We start from the raw sequence: 22,071 nt of genomic DNA on the forward strand, positions 1-22,071 counted from the left end.
TTTTAGGTAAAATATACGTAATCCTGTTTATTTTGTATTTCATTTATACAGGTTCGTTTATTTGAAGTAATATAACACCTAACTTAATAACTGTAGCTAACTTCATAAATCATGGTTTATTTATTTTTTATAATTTAGAACAATTGTTTTTTTAATAAAATTGTTTTTTCAGCAAATATAAGAATTTAATTCTTAACAAAAATCACACTAACAAAAAGGTTTTTAAAAAGTACCTTTTATGATTATGCTTCAATTACTTATTTTTAAAACAAGTTGTATACATCAAAAATCTTTTTCGTTAACTTTTATTTCTTAAAAAAATTTCGATTTGAATAAATTACGTAGTCGTAGTCTTGTCTTATATTTACATAACTTTTTCGTAAAATCATACAAGCCTTATCCATACGATTAAATCTACGTCTAACAACTGGTTTTTTTTCTATTCTGATCCTTTAAAAACAGTCATTATATTTGTAAAATTTGAAACTTAATAAAAAAGTTCTACTCTGGTTACAGTTTTCAACTAAAATGAAAGCATTATAGCACAAGCCTGTTCGAAAATTTTATTGAAACCCACAGCGATAGCATTCTTTAAAGGGTTTTTAAGTTGTATAGTTAAATATTTTTTAACTTCTTAATAACGTTGCTCTATGTCCTCTTTTTAAATACATTACAATAAAACAGTTGTAAATATAAAAAAAGGATTTTTTATTTTTATTTTATTTTTTTACAATCGTATAAAACACTTTTATGAAATTTGATTTTTTTTAAATTGACTTATTATTTAAAATAATATGCAATAAAATTTCAGCTTCGTTAATAAATTATAGATGTCAAGGATGAAGTTTATTTTGTTATTTTTCATAAACATCTAATAATTGCATGGTTTACTGCAGATATTGGAGTATCCAAACAGAAATATAAAAATATTATTTATTAACATCAAAAGTTTATAAATATAGAGAGTTAAGTATGAATTAAAAATTTTTTGTTACCATATCAGATAAATCTCACTAGAATATTAAGTAAAGCTCCTAAAATTGTTGTAATAGGTAACTGTGAATACTACTCAACCGATTTCGCATACTGATATTTAACGTTCCGTTTTAGTTTTTGTATGATTTTTATCGTGAAAAAAATTAATAACAACAGCAATAAACAAGCTTCAAGCTTTGCAAAAATACGCTAGCTTTTTAGTTTAGTTTAATAGGATCCACCAGCTGGTGTAAAAGCATAATTTAAGCTACCTGCAATAGAAGTATGTTTGGTTATGATATCCCCAAGAAAATTGCCGAATACCATAGTCTTTCACCAGGAGTGCATCAAAAATAGAATTAAGTTAACAACGACACTCTTTTCCAATGCGTAAGCGATTTATGTACAAGTCTTTTTTTATTTATTATAACGAGAGAAAGTGCAAACTAACGACCCTTTAGGGCCAACAAATATTTTATGGCGTAAGGAACGCACGGTTTGTTTCAACATCATTATATTTTTTTACTTTTTACAGCTTATTTTTTCACTTAATAAATTGCATAGCTTCAGAGCTAAAATTTTTTTCATTAGTCGTTTTATATTTTAAGAAGCGTCAAAAATGGACGCAAAATTTTTAACTGAAAACATTTTACGTTAAGTATCAACACACTAAGGTATTCCATGCAGTGAGTACCTGACGAAACCAGCTTTATTGGCGAGGAGTGGTCTCCAAAACATGCGGCTTCTCTGAGGATACTCACGAGCGTGAATCTGATGCTTCGACAGAGAGCGCCTGCTTCACTGGCAAGAAGTGAACACGTGCAATATGGAATCTTGATCGGGGAAAGGCTAATCAGTGTTGAGTGGACCCAATGCACTACTGGTACAGAGAATGCTAGCTAAACTGGCAAGGCATGACTGTAGGGTAATAATGTCTGGGCGTATAAATTTTTAATGTTTTCATGGTAAGATAAGTATTGTATTAGTTACGTGATTAGATATTAGATGTGGCAATCAACCCTACACAGAGATGGTAAGTGAGTGGCCCTAGTGGGCAATTAGGCCAGTAAGGTTTTACGGTTAACTGATAGAGAGAAAAAACCAGTCATGTGGGGTTTATGGACCCCTGGTCAAACCAAGTTTTATTCGCTTTTTCGTAGACGTTGGCTACATACAGTCGTAATGTATAGAATAAAATATCAAGTTAATAAAATAAAACAAGTAATGATAAAATGTATTTAATATGTATGTAATAAATACGATAACTTACAGGAGCATTTAAAATAAACAACACATTATTAAGAGTAAATCGACTAAGTAAACGTAGTAATTTAAGTATTTATTAGGTTCGAGTACAGTAATAAATTTTGTTTGGTGTTCGCACATATTCTACGAGAGCAGAAAAACATAGAAACATGAATTGTGACTGTGTAAATACAATAGCACAATTATTATTGTAAGCCAATAATTAAGTTTGTAATAACACTTCAAAGTATTGCTTAAAAAAATTAATTAACAAAAACTAATAATAACTCGCTTATTTTAAAAATAGCTTCTTATTGTACAATGTTATAACTATATTTTCGCACGGTTACTTTCAAATTGACATAATAGTTTTTTTTCTACGCCAATTTAAAGTTTATTAGTCCAAATAATTTTTTTTTCGCCTTTTGTTATCATTAGTATGTTATAGTAATAAATAATTAATTTTCAAGGATTTATTTTGTACAAAACTTGATGACAACGAGATTGGCAATCATAAAATTACTCTAGGAGAAACAGAAAGAAAGAAAAGCAAAAATCTAAATGAAAAATTGGCAACTAATGATAAATTTTTAAATAAACAAATAAAGTCAACTTCTGATTTGGACAAAACTATTTTTCCCGTAGGGTGATGACTGATTTTTTCTTCACTAAAAAACATGAGCTTGAATCGTATTTTTTGTTTTCGAGCACTCAACTTAACGGCCACTTTTACAGCCAGTGAAATCAGTGTAATAGCGCGGGAAAAGGGAAGTAGGAAGAGACTAATACGTTACACATCAATTTAAGCTATACGTATATATTTACAGCGGCCACTGTAAATGTATAGGTAGTGCTGACTGTACGCGGCGCGGGAAAGAGTAGTGGCTGGCCAAGTATAACTGAAAGAGGCCGAACGAAAGAGAGCCATCAGATGTATCGTTGCGCGCGCATGAAAAGAGAGGGAGAGAGAGAGCTGCCTGTGGCAACGTTTAATGGCACACGATGAAGAATCACATAGTCGTTGAAGCATAACGTTAAAAGTAAAATAATTACAGCGAAAAAGTTAGCAGTGAAGTTATCACCTGAAAAATAAATTGAAAATTTGTTAATACTTTAACATAACCTTAATTTTACATATAAGACAATTTTCATTAAATATAGCGCTCGCAATGACTACAAATAAGTGTCAAGTGCAAAGTTTCAATAATGTTGGATTATATTTTTTTTTAATTTTATATTCTTACGACTTTTATATCGCTTCATCAAGATGCAAAAATTGAAATGAGATTGGTAGTTTGATACAAAGAAAATACAACTTAAATTTTAAAACATTGTCTAAAAGGAATTTGAAATTGAAATTGATCATTGAACTTGATAATAAGTAATTATACACAAAAATGTAATTTAAGTAATTGTATCGATGGATCAAGCGGTGTCAGATAATGATACATGACATGATGTATTATTATCCTGTAATAACACTATGTAGTCAGAACATCAAAATCACATAAATGATAATTATTATGTTACGGAACTGTATTGGTAAAATTTCGTTCCATTTTTAGTCCCCAGTTATTTGTCAAAAAACTTTTTTTCCGCCCTCGGGTGGTTTTGCGAGGCTGGTACTTCCTCGGGCGAAAAAGCAGTTTTCCGGAACTCGTTCGAAAAGTCTCCTTTACGAACCTCGTTACGTCCCTCGCCTTCGGCTCGGGCCGCAAACCTCTCGGTTCACAAACAGAGACTTTTCAAACTCGTAGGAAAACTACCATTTCCGCCCTCGGGTGGTTTTGCGAGGCTGGTACTTCCTCGGGCGAAAAAGCAGTTTTCCGGAACTCGTTCGAAAAGTCTCCTTTACGAACCTCGTTACGTCCCTCGCCTTCGGCTCGGGCCGCAAACCTCTCGGTTCACAAACAGAGACTTTTCAAACTCGTAGGAAAACTACCATTTCCGCCCTCGGGTGGTTTGGGAAGGCTGGTACTTCCTCGGGCGAAAAAGCAGTTTTCCGAAACTCGTTCGAAAAGTCTCCTTTACGACCCTCGTTACGGACCTCGCCTTCGGCTCGGGCCGCAAACCTCTCGGTTCGCAAATAAAGACTTTTCAAACTCGTAGGAAAACTACCATTTCTTACCATGGGCCCAAAGTAAAACTGCCGCTTTGCGCCTTCGGGTCACACTTTGCGCCTTTATAATCACTTTGGGCCCACGGGCAGAAAAGATTTTTGCGCCCTCCGGGCCTAAAGTACTTTTCTGCCCTAGGGTCCAAAGTATATTACTGTGCGCAAAGTGTGCCCACGGGTGCAAAATTGCACTTTGCGCCCTCGGGAAGGAAAACATTATACGCGACTCAGGCACCAACCTACAACAAGCACGCCTTTCAGGAGCTTATGTTTGTACTTTGTGCCCTAGTGACGTAATGTACCATTATGCTATCTGAAAACGGTTTGCTAACATCAATAACTATGATACTTTCAACGGACAGTGTACAGATAACACAAACTTTTTTCGATTCTCATATTTTATTTCATTAGCATAACTAGTTACAGTTAATATTTAACCGTTAAGAATTATATATACTTTTTTAGCTTAACTGATTTTTTACATAACTTACTTCATGTATGAGTTATAGAAGTATCCTTGAATATAAATTTTATGTTGTTTTTACTCATAGATAAATTTCTCAACTTATTTGTTACACAAAAAAATATTTTATAACTTATTTTATAACTCACGTAAGACGAAGATAGTAATAAAAAGGTGGGCTTTTTAAATTGTTTATATAATATAATAAATTTATCCATTTATTTATAGAACAAATTCTCACATCAATTTTATATTACAAATGAAATTTAAAGAAGGGACGGTAAAGTTTTGATTTAATTTTCAAAGAAAAAAAAATGTCAAAGAAACGCATTTAAAAAGACGGAATTCCAGTTTTTCTCAACTTTAAAAAATAAGTAAAATTTTTGATTTTTCAAAAGTTAAACGATAAATGTATTAAGGGTTGCTTGAGGTTAAAAATTTTTTAGTTAACATTTACAACTGGATAATTATATGCAATTGTCACGTACGGTATCAGCTACACGTACGTGTGCCCTCTTTTCCTTGAGCCTACTGAAGACAATTGTAGTAGAACAGAGCAGAAGGATAAGTAGATGGGATGCTGGAGGGAACTCTATTTCTCTCTGGTTGGAATCGGCAAGGACAAAGGTCTTACACATGTGACGCGTTTTTCTCTCGTTGTGGATAAATGAAAAAGTTGATACTAGTTCCTCGAGTATTCACTTCGTGCGCACCCCAAGGCCATACAATCTCACGTAACAGTTTTGGTGTTAGAAGTAAGATGGTCATCGCGAATAAATAGTAAATTTTTTTTTTGATCGGTCTTTGTCAACGGTAAAGTATCGACTCTCGGAATTTTTGGGAAACACACTGAGTGTCGTGCCATGAAGTGAATAAGGAACTGCTACGAGAGCAATCAGCGAAACCAGGAGTTGCCAAAGTACGGAGAAAAGCAACTTTCAATCGAGAACATAGACGAAATAATACCCAGGATTACAATAGAAGATCGAGCAAACAAGGATTTTAAGGGTTTTGGTTGCCATCGTTTTAGCCGGGAGCAAATGGTAAGTACTTAAGATTATAAATAAACGAATATATTTATACTGTTCTGGGGGTTCTGTTAAAACTTATAGTACTATACAAATTTGTTTTTGTTGTTATATTCATTTTGCGTTCGATATCCTCCTCATAACACCGGTGGCGCGTCACTACAGTAATTTATCGTGGGTCAGAAAGATTTCAAATCGTGAACAAAATTTATCAGGTTAAAAGTGAGAAAATAATAAATCAGTAAAATTTGACATGCGATAACAGTTAAAATTAAACGGGTTCACCATCGTAAAAAAGGAGCGCAAAGAATCGTACAGAAATTTATAAGTGTTTAAGCGCTCCCATACAGGCAGAAAATAAAGGTAAACAGAAAAGAATAATAGAGTATCTACAATAGAAAATTTCGACAAAGCGCAGAGTTACGCAATGAGTGTTAGGGAGATGGAAATCCCCGTGTATCCGGAAAACGAGTCGGAGTCAGAAATACTGACCGTATTTTTAGACATAGCCCGGAATCCCAAAAAGATTGGAAAAAAATAAACAAAAACCAGCGCTTTTTAATGCTAAAATTTTTGAAAAAAATGAAACCAAGTATTGCGATAAAAACGTGCCCCAACGACTGCACGAACAGCAGGGCCGAGTTCGGAAAATTTTAATATGGGTAATACCGTAGGAGGTGAGTAATTTTGAAAAGACGCGGTATATAGGGCCAGAAAGGTAATAAGCATCTATACGAGGGACGGTGAAGTACATGCGGGAAACAGTCGGAAATTTCAATACTCAAAAAAAAGCACAACAAAATTTACCGCAAATTTCCGAAGAGTTTATGGCACAAGGATACGGAGGATTTGCACGTACCCAGCAACTAGGTATTTTGGAACCTGTCGACGAACTGACAAAGGTACGAAACTGAAATGCAGGATAGTAACAAAGGACACCGTTGTTTAATTTTCCCTTGCGGAGAAATAATATAAATGGTGAATTCTTTCTACACGAACTACATCCAGTTCAACCAGACATGGTACATACCAGCAAGCCGAATACATGCAGCCTTCAAATGCACACAACATACTAGAACAAGTAAATAGCACATCGGGAGGCATCCCAATATTTAACGGAGACCCAATTAACTTCCCACTGTTTAAAGAGATGGTCAAAGGTACAGAAAACAACAATTCTACAGCCATATGAAAAATATTTTGTAGGGACATTAGGGAATAAGTTAAAGGGTGCAGCTGCAGACCAGTTTTGTGCAAGGCTTTTACTATTTAATACGGTCAATGAATTTCTACTAGCACTCTAGCGATGATTTGGAAGCATCGGGAGCGCGGAGACGCTGTTAGCAGAGTTAAAAATGTAAATGCATTACCCAAGTGAATCGATTGCACAATACTGCAGTCAGGCACAAAGATTATGTAATAAAATCATGATGACCCTTGATTAAAATCAATACCTGATGGAAATGGGAAAGAAGATGCTGAAAAAAAATTCATATAGTGAAGCGGCTAAACAATTTGTGTACGGCCTCAAGGCACCATGGAGTTGGAATGTAGCTAGATTTAGATCGGCAACGATATAGAAAGCTGTAGAAGCCGCCACAAGCGTGAACAACGAGATGGGCTTGCGTAACACGGCACAAGGACCTTACGATTCCTATGCAACACAGGAAAGTTACCGCAGAAATAAAAGGTATTTAAAAATAGGTGCATTAGCAATCAATGATGCACCAATGAATAGTACAAGCTCAGAGCACGTAGTGAGTGGATTTGACAAAGACGATAAATGGTGTTCATATTGTAGAGGACACTACAGACACTCTACTAAGGAATTAAAAAAGCTGTATGAAGATGCACTAACTGGAAAATTACCACACCCCAATAAACCACCCGACGAACCGTACGAGGAATCTGCCGTAGGGAAAAATAAGACGAGAACTATGTACAATAACTCATCTTATGTTACGCGGTAAAATGGTCCCAACTTCAATGGTAATGATAATTATTATCAACAGCAAAAAAAATATGAGGACGGTGGCTACAGGCTTCTTAATAATAATAACTATAATAATAACAATAACCATTATAATAGTAACTATAATGACAACAATACTAACCACCCTTACATTAGCCAACGGCCACAAAAAGGTTATGCAGATAATTATGAAAGGCCAAACGGAGTGAGACAAAAATTTATTAAAAAAACACAATAGTACAAATGGGGGTAATGGTTATACAGGGCAGTATTAATACCGAACAGGTTGTAATAACCAGGGCAAACAACGAGAAAACGAGGCCACCACGCATTGCAGGAAGGAGTTGCAAGACGCAAGAATAAGAGCGGGAATTTAAACTCCAACGACGCTTGATGCGCTTCCTAAATATCAAGCATTTAGTAATAGGCAATAAGGTGATAAAAACGCTCAGCGGTAACGGGACAGCAGGTATACGTGTAGATAACAAAACGCACGAAGGTGCATACACATGGCAGGTAGAGACAGAGGAGCTAAATAACAGTAGTCCAAGCTTAACACAGCCCGTAAGAGAATTTGGTAGTGAGTCTTTTGAGGTCAATATTCAGGTAAGAGAACCACTGACTACGAGTACGTACGTCGATAGAATGACGAGCAAAAATAATTCGCTCCAAAATAGCCCACGCCCTTAAACAGTAGAGAAAAAACAAGAAGATGGTAGATACAAACCCTCTTGTAGAACCATAAATATATTTAGAGCAGGTAAGACCCCCCTCTTAATATGTATGGAAAGCTCTCGGCTACGTAATGGTAAAGTAAAATTCTACGCCGATACAGGTGCTGAGATGTTCATCGTAAAAGAAGATAGCCTTCGTTCAGACAGTTTCGTTGACAAAGTAACCCAAGTTAAAATTATTAGAGTTACGCACGGCAAGCGTAGCACGTTGGGTATAGTAGAAATACCACTAAAGGCTTCGTTTGTCATTACATGTGGTCCCACACCACTTCTCTGTAGATGAGAAAGGTATTATTGATTGGGATATTTTTCGAATGTATAATGGCCGTACATGTGCTGAGAAAAATATTTTGCAGCTGGGAGGCATGAAAATGAAATTATAGCCAGACTTGCTCGAAATTTCTGCCAGAACAAAGCAAGTAGTATACGCACGTGTAAATGAAACGAGCACAAATGTTAATATTTGTTAGGTCTTTTTGCAGAAAATGGATAAAGAAGGCGTACTATTTGGAAATTTCGTAGCCCCACAGAATGAAGGAAAGGTCAATGCAGAATGCATCAATACAAAAGATAAAACGGTTAAAATATCGATACCCGAGATTGATTTATCAGAGTGCGAGGTAATGCAAGAGGCTGAACCGTTCAGCATCGAAAGGGACAACGCAAAGGGCTTGAATCAAGCAATGATGAGGATGTTTATGGATATAAAAAATAATGGAACTCGTAAACGTGTCTAGCTGTAACGAAGAGGAAAAATTACATGTCAGAAAACTTACAGAGCATAATCCCTTTGTGTTTGGTCTGAATGGAGAGCCGTTAAAAGCCACTAACATATTGAAACATCGGATCAAGACTACACCAGATAAACCCGTGATAGCTAAGCGCTATATGTATCCGCTGGCACTAAGGGAGCAAATGAAGAAAGAAATAAAAATTGCTTGAACAAGGTATACTCGAATCATCAAAATCACCATACAACTCTAACATATAGATTGTACCCGAGCATGAGGGGCCGGACGAAGAGAAGTGTCGGCACGTAGTAACTGATTTTAGACAGCTCAACGAAATTATCGTGGGAAGCTGCCATCCCTTACCATTCCAGGCAACATACTCGAGCGTTTATCGTCAGCTCGATATGTAACGATAATCGATCTAAAACAAGAGTTTTTTCAGATCGAAATTCACGAAGAGGATGCTCAGAAAACGGCAGTCTCTGGGCTGGACGGGCATTATCGGTACAAGAGAATGCCAATGGAATGATCCAACTCGCCCAGTACATTTCTAAGAGCGATGTCACTCGCTTTGGCAGTTCTACAAGGGCACGCAATAGAGATGTATTTAGATGATATAATGGTGTTTGCCAAGAACCTTCAGGAAAACGGAAGACGCTTTATTAGACTTTTAAACCGTCTGGATGAGACTAACTTGACCATCGAACCTAAGAAGTGCCAATTTCTAAAATGGGAAGCGAAAGTGTTAAGACATTTTGTCGGGAATGGGAGAATACGAAGGAATCCAAAGAAGATCAAGGCAGCAAGAAAATACCTGAAACCTACTAATGCCAAAAAAACTAAAGTTTCTTGGATTTGTCGGCTACTACAGACGATTCCTCCAGAATTATAAAAAAATTGCTCAGCCGCTCTCCAAGCTCTTGAAAAAAGGAACAGAGTTTAAATAGGATGAGCAGCAGGAGCAAGCCTTTACGACACTTATAGAAGCGAGCCGGTACCAGTGTTGCAATATACCCAAGACTTCTTTTGGGTGCTCTCGGCTAGTAGCGCAAGCGCAGAAGAACCATGCTCTCTCTCTCTCACCAGACAGGTAGGAGTAGGGGAGCCCCTTACCTAGTCTTCAACTCAAGCTCCGCCAACTTCTCACGACTTAAATATTACTTTTGACTCTACGTCCGTATGTCTCTCGATGGTCGAGTGGGCTAGCTGTTTTGCCAACGCATGACTTGTAGTCGGGTAATCTTCGATTCCCGACTACGGCACCTTTTTTTTCTTCTTTTTTAATATTATTATTATTATTATTATTATTATTATTATTATTATTATTATTATTATTTTATTTTATTAATATTATTAATATGAAACATCAGGAATATAATTAAATGTACAATAAAAATACTAAAATTAGGACACACTATTTCCTCACCACCTTGCGGTAAGTATCGGGGCGCGTTTTTTTTTTTTGAAAGAAAAAATTAAGAAATAATTTCATTACTAAGAAAGGAGTGATGAGGCTACGACTCAAATGAAAAATACGTTGAAAAAATTTAGTAATTATAAAAAAGATTTATTAATTTATGAGCAATTTTTCTAAATAAACTTATTATACGAAAAAAATAAAATACGTTAAATAAACTGGACTAATAAAAAAAATTTCAATTATAACTGTAATTTTTTCTTTTAGTGGTATCCCCTATAGGCCTATTTCACTAATGATGATGTCTGATTCGATATCTTAAAAAAGCAATCAATTTAAAAAAAAACGAGAACAGAATAATGAAACTTAATTTTAAAATCGAGAAGTTATAACCTTCTTTAAAGCAATCATCGATTCAGAAATCTACTTGGATACTGTAAATAAATATCAAATTTATAATTTTATTAAATAAATAAATTACTACATTACTAAGCAGTCTTTTTTAAGTGACTATCAACGTTACTCTTATAAGCATCAACTATTTCGTACGAACACTAATAATACATTATTTAATGAAACATCACTTTAGTAAACTTCTTTGGATGAAAAAGAAAAACTTAGATTTTTAATTAATACTGTAAAGTGATTTAAATCTAATGACTAATTCAAATTTTTCACAATACACTTATAGTGTAAAACTAATTCAATAAATAAATTAATGAAATTTTTTACATATGACTTAAAAAAAAGTAATTTCTCATCTAAATATGACTTTTTGAATTTAATTTGCAATCAACACAAAACAAAGCAGTAATTCCACCACTTCTAACTATTTAACATTATAGCTTTAAAAATAAACAAAAAAATGTAAAATCTTCCACGTTATCATGAAAACAGCTAAGAATTAATTTTGCATGAAATACATAAATTATTGAACACATTTGAAACTAAATTATTTAGAAGTTAATAAAAATTTAAAAACACTGAACTGATTACAAGTTGCCTTGAATTTTGATTTCTGGATCGACTGCTGAATCGCGTTTATACATTTTTGAGTTAAATGATTCAAGATGTTCTTTTGAGATTTTGAAATTGATTGCATTAATACTTCGAATTGGAAAATAAGATCGAATAAAACAAATCGCGTTAAGTAAACTAATTTCCATTTTGTTCCGTTTTTTAGGTTTCGGATCTGTAACAATCAAAAAAATTCTTTCCGCTTCGGCGTTAGAATGTGGAAAAGATAAAATCGCTTCAATAAAAATTTTTAAATTTGGGAACTCTAAGTATTTATCTTCTAAGCGTGAATCAATAATTTTCTTCCAAAACTCATCTATTTCAACATTGCAAAAAGTTGAATGATTTAAATCAAAACGTGATGGCAGCTGCAAAATTTCTCTCTTTAATAATTTAAAATCAATATCTGAAAACGGAAAGTGAGTCTAAAAGTCGTCAATTAAATTAGGATTCTGACTCCAAAATTCACTTTTCAAGGCATTTGTAGGTTCAAGAAAATCAAGTGTTCGAAGCATACCGTCATTTTAAAAATAATTTTTTTGAATTTCGTTGAAAGCAGTCACATAAAAATTCAAGCAATTTTTTTGAACATCCGCAGCATCCTGTTCTGGAAAACATTTTAAAATATTGCACAGGCAAAGGTAAAGCGCCAGTAGGCCAGTCCGGCTGATGGAGAGGGGGTGGAAGAGAGAAGATCCCATGAGGGTTAACGACCAATCTTGTTCCCAGCTTAAAGAAAAAAAAAAATTTTTACTCCAAGATTCAAAAGAAATATAATGGTGGTTCAAAAGTCAATGTAAGTACCACACCGTGAGACGGGAAAATAATAGGGGCCAACGCCCGCGCCGTCGGCCCCTTAAGCATCATAACTTGAGACTCACAAGACGGAAGGCACTTGCCGGTAAATGAACAATGAGATGGACTGTATACAAAAGATCTATATACAGGAAAACTTAAAGATATAGAATAAAAAAAAAATAATACTTACATGAGAGCAGAAGCAGCACCTCAGGACCTTTTCCATCCATTTTTCTTTCTCTCTCTTTTTTCTCTTTTCTCTTAAATAATCGAGGATTTAATTTACAAAAAGGGAAATAAAGGTATCATAAAAAAAGTATTCTTTCCGTATTTTAGGGGGGAAGCCAAACCAATGGAAAAACAACCGGGAGAAATACAGCTATGTAAGATGAATCTGGGGCCAGCCCAATCAGCCCCAGCGTCGGAAACGAGACTTAAACCGTGTCAGAAGAAAGGTGAGAGTCACGTCGTTAATCTTAAAGGCCCAACCCTGAACTTGAAACAAATTATACAAGGGATGAAAGGAGCGGAAGAAGATGAGTTATTGAACCTAATAAAAATAGTAATAGAGAGAGACGGACTACAGGAGCTTGGTAGCCAAGAACACGGGCCCGAAGATAAATAAACGATAGGCTAGGTACTAAGCTAAGGGACATAGTTTAAAGAGTACGCGAAGAAGATCAAACGGAAGAAAAATTTTCCAACTGGAAAGAGTACGCTTGGATGACAAATAGACCATTAAGGATATGTAAGAAACTGGATTGATTTGCCATTTTTAGTCAGAGCTCAAATTTTGACGGACATTCCTCCAAAATGTTGGTAGAAACCGGAACCGCGATATGCTCTCACCCCTAAAGTTGTGGTAGTCTCGGTATAAACAATATAGTGAAAAATGTGTCATTTTTACCTCAATTTTGTGGCCATTTGGGCCAAACATTTTGAAAAATATCGCGTCTAAGTGAAAAATGATAAGAAACAATATAGTTCGTAAGAAAATTTCTTATCAGATAAGGATTTAAAAAATTTGAAAAAAAATTTTTTTTTTATTGCAAAAAATCGGAAATTCAAAAAAAAACGAAAAAATGAAAAAAAGTGCAATTTGGAAAATTTTTAAAATCAATTGAAGATAACATTATATCCGTTAAAAAACGCTGTCAGGAAAACTTTAAGTTTTTATAAAAATGATGGCGCAAAAACCAACTCAGTACCTATTTTTGTATTTGCACAATAATTTTGCAATTAAGCTATTTCCGAAAAATATCGAAATTTTGAAAATGTTGCTAAAGGTTAAAAAACAAATAATGTAAATTGCTGATTTTTTGACGTATAGTAGCTTGTTAGACCTTTTAAATCGATTTTGAAAAATTAAAGTCGGATGATTAGGAGAGCGTAAAGAATTTTTTAAAATTTGCGATCATTTTTTGGCTTATAAACAAATTGAATATCTTCACAAATTTTGAAGTGTTTGGATTAAAATTTTGTAGGATGATAGTATTTGGCAAGGCGCTTCTTTCTAAAAGAACTAGAAGTTATAATTCTATAAAATTATATGGCAAACAATATAATTTTGAGTATAAAAATAACTTATATGAAACAATATTGTGTACGAAGGTGGTGCAATTATCGTATAAATGAGTATACCTACGTTGATGGGGGGGGAGGGTGATTTTGATTATTATTTAATGAGTTAACGATTATAAACAACATATTACGGCACAATATAATAAAAATAATGTATAAGCTGGCCAGTCCAAGACTGTGCTCTTTCATCGAATCTTTCGGTGATTTCAGAACAACATCCTACTGCCTACGTTGATTACATCTGTAATGTCACGCTCACATCTATCACAGAAGACCCCATACTTATTTCTCGTCTATATTTAATATCCAAAATATAATTGTACATAAAAAATTAATAAAAACCATCCTGTAGTATAGTTTTCTCCAACAGGGTAGTATTACATGCCAGTGAATGTCCCGTCAGGACGTTCATCACGCATAGATTTTTTTGACAGATGTTATTCAAACGTCAAACGTATATTGAAATAGCATAAAAAAATGCCCACAAAAATTGCAGCTCGTTTGACTGTACCACTATTTTGTGTTAGATTTTAAAAAATCGATATTTAACATGTAACCTTATAAAAAAACCATGTTAATTGGCATTTATGACTTGTAGGAATCTCCCAATTTATTGGGTACAAAAGTTTACTTTGAGAAAAACCTATCTAATTTTCAAATAGACCCACAAACTAATTTTTAAATGAATTTAAAAAGAGGGGATGAGGTGTGCGTGAAAGCATGTATATGAGTACATACATAAGAAAAATGTACGTACATACATCCACATAAGAAAAAGTAATGCTAGCTAAGTAAAAGAATTGCTAGCTTTACTGTACACATTAGCGTTCCTATCATTTCTCTCAACTTTTTCCCACAAACTATGTGAAAAACGTCTTTAAGTGAAAAAATCACTTCAATTACGAATGAAAAAAATAAATAAATAAATAAAGTACAACAAAAATTAATTATTGTCTTTGTACAGTACTACAAAATTTTTTTTTAATCTTCAAAAATTTTGAAAAAGTATAAAAAACTGTGTAAAAAATTATTCATTTATTGTAAAAGTAACAAATTGAATAGAGAGGAATGAATATTTATTAATGAATTAAAAGGGTGTTCTGCCAAAATGTACTGATACCTTAGTTTTTTTAAATAACATCAATAGAAAAAATTATTTAAGTAATAAGTAAATTGTTTTTTTTTTTTTTCTTAAGAATTGGTTAAAAGAAAAAGAAATAAAATTTAAACTGTGTGGCATGCTGATTTGGTGTGGCATCATGTGGTGTAGAGGAAACTGGAAGTACGTCATGAGAAGTGGGGCAAAGGAAGAGAATCCACTTCCGTCATTTTTTTTCTCAAGGTCAAAATCCGAAATCGCTGATTTAACCCAGCGTATAACGCGCCTATTGAAGTATAATTTAAAAAAGTTGAAATCCGTTCATCCGTTTCTACAATATAGCTAGTCAAATTCAACTCAAGTTTGCCCTCGCTTTGTCCAGTACTTTACTATTAACATTAGGTATGCTAAAATATATGATTATTTAACGATAAATGCGCAATTCAGTTGATCCTATCGCGAAAAAAATTGCTGAGAGGTGGTGGTGGGGGGCAACGATCAGAGCTTATTTCAAAAGTAAACCAGCAATCTTAAAACGACCGCGCGCTTCAAAACTGACAAAATCTTGGCTTCTAACGAACAGATTTGAACGTTTTTTTTAAATTTGGGGTAGCGTTCAACAAAAAGTTTAGCTGTGATATATGTAGTTGCGTAATATATTAACAATTTGCCTCAATTAATTAACAATTAAAAATGAGCTGAAAAATTTGCATCTTACTCCATGTAGAAATTCTTTTTTTCTCAAACAACAGTAGTAATCTTTATAAATTATAGAAAACAAACAGAACCCACGTTCAGAAATTGTTTTAAAAAGTTGTTTAATCATTTTTATTCTAAAAAAAAATTTTTTTTGGGAAGAAGTTCTTTTTTAATAAAAAAAATCGATTTATATTTTCATTCTTTTATGTTTTTTTAATGGTTCAATTTTCTTTTTAAATTGGTTTTTAAATCAAACGTATATGCCTGCAATTTTTTTCTCTGCACCCTATGTCGTCGTCTTCTTGCACTACTACACATAAAACTACTATAATGACAGTTTTCTTACCCGGTGTACACTGGGGAATGCTTCAGTTCAGCTGCATCTAGAAATAAAATCATCAGCTCAGTTTCTATATCAGATTTCCAACACGGTTAAAATATTTTTCTTTTAAGATACATCTGCTGCATATTGTAAGATAAGCATCAAAATAGTTTTAATAATCTTATGTGTTTATAAAAACTGTGCGAGGCAATGTATTAATAAATACATACCCTTGACTCTGCTAAAGTGAGGTTAAGTTTAAATAATCATGTGTTATAAAGCCGACGTTACACGTTTTACGCTTACAATTTTTGTAAGCTTCATATTACAATTAATTGTTACAATTTTTGTTCGCTTGACAGTTACTTGATGTAGAAATGATAATGTTTCCTACATGAAATATTGTACACGTAACACCATGAAATTAAATTATAAGCAAGCCTTTGAAGATGCAGACACCCTCATAGTTAAAACCGCTATAAATATTGCAACTGATTCGGAAAAATTTATTATCGTAGGTGATGATATCGATATATTGTTTATATTTGTCCTATGTGCGTTGAAACAGTAAAATATACTGTTTTTGAAACTGAACAAAGGAAAAAAATCAGAGGAGGTGTACAGCTGCGATTCTTTTTACGCAGAATTTGAATTTGACGCAGCTACAATGGAACAATTTAAAAAAATAGTTGGCTTCACGCATAGCTTTTCAGGTTATGACACTACATCCACGTTCTACAGATTTGGTAAGCATAAGTTCATCAAAACGTTGATTGCTAACAAGGTTTTAGTAAATAAAGTTTTAATCTTCAATGCACCAAACGCTTGACGTGAAGTTATACGAGATGTTGGCAGTAAAGTAATAGCAGCAATGTATACAGGAAAAAGTATAAGCATCGGTTTAAATAAATTATGCTGTATATGTTTTAAAAACGTTCTAAACACAAGACATTTGATCCAAAGGACAGTTGAATCCAAAGGATTACGGTTGGGAATTAGGGTCTGATGGTTTGGAACCTACTCAAACCCTCTGTTGCCTGATACGTTGTAAAAAAATTATAAGTTGCTCCTGCTTAAAAGGTTGCTTGAAATCCGGCAGTTGCATAAAGCACGAATTGGAGTGCTCTATATATTGTGTGCACTGCGTGGAAGAGATATGTAAGAATGCACTTCCTGCACGACCCTCAAGCTTGGACTCTGAAGAACGTTATCAAGACGATTCTGATGAGGATAATGATGATGATGCACACGAAGGACTTGTGATTTCCACACAAGACTCATTGAATATCTAGCATTTGACAAATGAATATGTATATAAAAATAAAGAAGATATCAATTAATAATTTGTTCGTCCAGTTGGAAAATTTTTCTTCCGTTTGATCTTCTTCGCGTACTCTCTGAACTATGTCCCTTAGCTTAGTAACTATCGTTAATTTATCTTCGGGCCCGTGTTCTTGGCTGCCGAGCTCCTGTAGTCCGTCTCTTTCTATTACTATTTTTATAAGGTTCAGCAACTTATCTCCTTCCGCCCCTTTCATCCCTTGTATAATTTTTTTAAGTTCAGAGTCAAGCCTTTAAGATTGACGACGTAAAATTTGAGCTTCGAATCAAAATGGCTAAGCCAATACAGATGCTTACTGGTCTAAGCACTAGCTTCAGGCACGGCAGTGGGGTCGTTTGGATTCTTAGGATGGGGGGCCTCTTAATACTAAATTTGGCTAGTGCTTACAGGTACAAAAAACAGATACGGAAGTGAAGGCGCAGTAGCAGGTGTAGTGATAATGCAAACAATAATGTTACAAAGCATACAAAGACCAGGTAGACCAGTCACATCGCAAAACCAAGTGCGCGTAGCCATTAAAGGTGCACCATCTGCAGCTTACAATATGCTACGTCTTCGCGCATAAGAGGAGAATATAAAGAAGCAATCGCTGTATCAATGATGATAGTGGTAATTAATACACATATTAACTACCATACACAATAAATCTAAGTTGCGTTTGCTTCTTATAATTTAGTTACCACATTAACGAACAAAAAAACACATTATGTAGCATAACATCCAATAGACTCGTAGCACAGCCGATATAACAACAATATAACACTAATAAAAAGCATTAAAACGATGATCAGACCAACAGTAGGAAAATAAGTTATAGTATACAATACATTATAACATATTGTTATACCATATTATACAAAATTGACTATCAATATCTTAAAGTAGAATAAGTAGTTGTAATAAGCCCTAGGACTAAGTAGTAATCCTTAACTGTTAAATTTAGAGGATTTTGTTGCACACAACAATATAGTAAACGAGATCGAAAGAGCGAAAATAATAATTGATTACGACCATGTATTTTGTGTTAAGTAATGCTTAATAACTAGTAGAAATAATTTTAAGATTATTACACTCTAGGAATAAGTAAATAAAAATTTTGCAATACTGCTTCATATTGTAAAAGAAGAAGAGCGTGGACAAAACAATAAATGTTTACACACAAAAAAAAACAATTTAGCGAATTTATGTTAATGAGGAATAAGGACAGGATTTTTTTGTATTCTCTCCACCTTTTTAATCCTACGTCAGAAATCTCATAGACAACACAAACATTGTAACATAATTACAATACTTTGACACAAACATACATAATAGTAAAATGAGCATAACGCCATCGAGGACGGTAGCGGCACGGCTTCGGACGTGTACCGTACAGTATCATAGCTACACGTACGTGCGCCCCCTTTTTCTTGGGTCTACTTAAGACAATTGTAGTAGGAGAGAGCCAAGAGATAAGTAGTTAGAATGCTGAAGGAAACTCTCTCTCTGGTTGGAACGAGCAAGGACGAAGGTCTTACACACGCTACGCACTTTTCTCTCGTTTTGGATAGATTACGAAGTTGACACTAGTTCCTCGACTATTAACTTCGTGCGCACCTTAAGGCCATAGAATCCCACGTAACACAATTCTATTAAATAAATTTTTTTTACATCAGAGGGAAAAAATTTGAAGGAAATAATAGATATTGTTAAAGAAATAAGTATTTTTTAAAAGAGTACCGAATGTCAAACACTTTTCTAACAGTCTTCTTATGTGTACTTGTATGTAAGTATTTTTCATGACCCATGTAGCAAATAGGTTAAATTTATACAAATCAACGAGTTGACTGTTTGCAGTACTCCATAATGCAATCATAAACTGATTTGTACTGTTTGATTTTAATTTTTTGTGACTATATAGTATAAGTATACAACTCTTGGTATGACCTGAAGTTTATTCCAATAATATTATTTTTAACTACGTAATAAACAATGATCCTTAAAAGTCTTTTTATAACATAATACTGATATATACATAAAAGAAAATAATTCTTTTATAATCATAGAAACTGTAGAAATACCATCCCATTATATTCATTAGTCACCTTACAGAGCCCTCATAACCGATGAAGAGAGAAAACTCCTTTATCTCTTCTGTTAATTAAATTTACAATATTAAATTTATGTACAAATTCACACAAAACTTCTTATTCACATATATTTATTTTACTATATATTTTATTACAAAACAGCCGGTCTCTTAATCAACACTTCAGTCTATACATGTAAGAAAAAAATTTCCATTTTTTTGAATAACAAACAAGTTTTCATTGACCTAAAATTTTATGGCCATAAATATATTTTATCTGTATGGATCGGAAGAAACACTTAAAAATTTTACACACGCATTATGAAAAAATTTATCTCGAAGTATATAAAACAATCTTATAATTTCAATCCAAAATTTATTTCTTTATTTCTGTAAGGGTACAAATTCAAAGTTTCCAGATCGAAATAAAAATTTGCATAACTTTTATATATTCCTCAGACAATTCTTAGAACAAAAATCTTCTTATTAAAAACATATGTGTTCGGAAACAATAAAGTTTATTCAATTAAGTAAAAGGCTGTAAAAAGTGAAAAAATATTATTATGCTGAAAAGTACCGTGCATTCCTTATGCCGTAAAATAATCGTTGTCCCTAATAGGCCGTTGATTTTTAGTTTCTCCAGTATAATCTATAAACAGGGCTATTTTTTTAGAGCTGTAAGGACTTAAAACCCACAAAAAATGTAATTAAAAAAAATTTGTTTCTCTTACCTCACAACTTTATTACCACAGCAACAAAGTCTTAGAGCTAAATCTTTACATTTTTTATTGCCAAAATAATGCAAATACATATTCTACCTGTTTAAAAAACTGAAAGATTCAAGAGATGACTATGAGGGTTATAGTGAAAAGCTGATCTCTCACTTAATAAATTCTTCATTTATCGATTTTGATGCTGCTTCAATTTCAATAAATGTTCAGCGTCATTTTCTTGACGTCTAAAATTGTATTTATTATATGAATTGGAAGATTTCCTGCTAATTCGACTTCTAGTGAATTTTGTTATAGTTAAGACTTTTGTGAGCCCTAAAGGCTATTTTTTTCAACTTTATTAGGTTATAATATACTTGTTGGCAAGGTAGTTCGACGTCCGATTACCTTGAAAAAGATCAGTGAGCTTCTTAAGTAAATTCTTTTTTGACTGAAGTTTCCAGCAAACGTAATTGCCTCTATACCTCAGGGTGATCTTTTCTGGCCTGTTATTATAGCATCACACTTATTGGGGGGAAAAACAACGTTTAAAGCTTTGGAGCTACATGTAGAACTCTTTCCCAACGTCTTCGACGTTATACCAGGACCGGTGTCTAAAGCACCGTCTTTTTTTGCAGACTCAGTTGTTTTGGTGATCTAAGGTGGAGAGATTAGTTCAAGATGCTTGCCCGTTCGAGACTGTCCCGTTGGCTCAAGTTTATTTTTCCTTTATAGCTGTTAGGTTCTCCCAGCGCAGATCTTGGAGGGGATTGGTCATTCCTGGTTAATCGCTTAGGATCAAGAGGACAATATAAGGTCGCGGGCACCGTGGTTCCCAGCCTTGCGACGAACAACTCCGCTCGTGACGTCTGCCAGTAAACAACTGACTTGGTTTAATAGTGACCAGCTTTACAGTCTTATAGTCAACAAATTGCTTCCGGAAATAGTGGTAAAAATGTATTTGTTGGCAAGGTAGTTTAAACTTAGGCGTCCCTTAAAAGAACCGATGAGATTGATGGTTGAGTAGGAAATGTAAATACTTATATTGGCCCTAAAAAGGACCAGTGGTAAAATTTCCAATTATTCCTTATTTTTTTGATGTTAAAGAGCCAGCTGCGGGTAGCTTGACTCTTATCTTTGAAGTATTTGTGTACGAAGACCGTAAAGGAGGGAGGTACGCCGCTGACCAAAGAATATCTCGTCTTTAGGTCGTTCCCCGGATAACCAACCACTTATTGTTAGTCGGAGAAGTAACCTGGAGAATACCTTCTCTGTGGGTATGCTATTGGGATGATCACTGAGAAGGAGGCCGTTGTGGCTGCCCGTACTTCTCACGACAGTCTTCCCTGACTTGCATTTGTAGTAAATATTCTCTGATGGCACCAGGATGGTTGATCGGCCACAAAACTTTAAGTCTTTGAGGTTGTGCTCTGGCTGGAAACGTCTCCTGGTATTCCACCAGAGACGTTGACGTTCCGAACGCCTATTTTTCCGTGACACTCGCTTATCTTGGCGATCAGGGGTAACAATCCATTTATTATTTTACCACTAGAAAGAAGAGTGTCATTGGTAGCCAGGATGCCCAGCTGCACAAGTAAAAACTTTATTCTGGATGTACTGCCGATGAACGACTACTATAATCGTCGACTCGAAGGGACATGTTATAACCACTTTACTATCTTTGATTACGGGAGGCTTTAATTTTACCTCGACGATTCCTAGCGGATCCTATTAAACTAAAGCGCAAAGCTAGC

The 22,071-nt window shown here is 34.2% G+C and overlaps 1 protein-coding gene across 3 annotated transcripts in view; it reads right to left on the reverse strand.

Annotated features, from left to right (window-relative positions):
- Cdc23 (cell division cycle protein 23) overlaps positions 1 to 22,071 on the reverse strand; it is a 155,176-nt gene that overhangs the window by 71,917 nt on the left and 61,188 nt on the right. Inside the window, exon 8 of one of the 3 annotated variants that reach the window (XM_089592382.1) lies at positions 16,222 to 16,258. The exons of the other annotated variants lie outside the window; for them this stretch is intronic. Coding sequence (XP_089448508.1) covers positions 16,244 to 16,258 — 15 coding nt within the window. The 3' untranslated portion in view covers positions 16,222 to 16,243. The remainder of the gene's footprint in view (positions 1 to 16,221; positions 16,259 to 22,071) is intronic. 3 annotated transcript variants of the gene reach the window in all.

The sequence above is a fragment of the Copidosoma floridanum genome, unplaced genomic scaffold (assembly GCF_036245765.1).
Source record: "Copidosoma floridanum isolate Cflo_tuat_1 unplaced genomic scaffold, Cflo_Japanese_pri ptg000016l, whole genome shotgun sequence".
NCBI classification, from domain to species: domain Eukaryota; kingdom Metazoa; phylum Arthropoda; class Insecta; order Hymenoptera; family Encyrtidae; genus Copidosoma; species Copidosoma floridanum.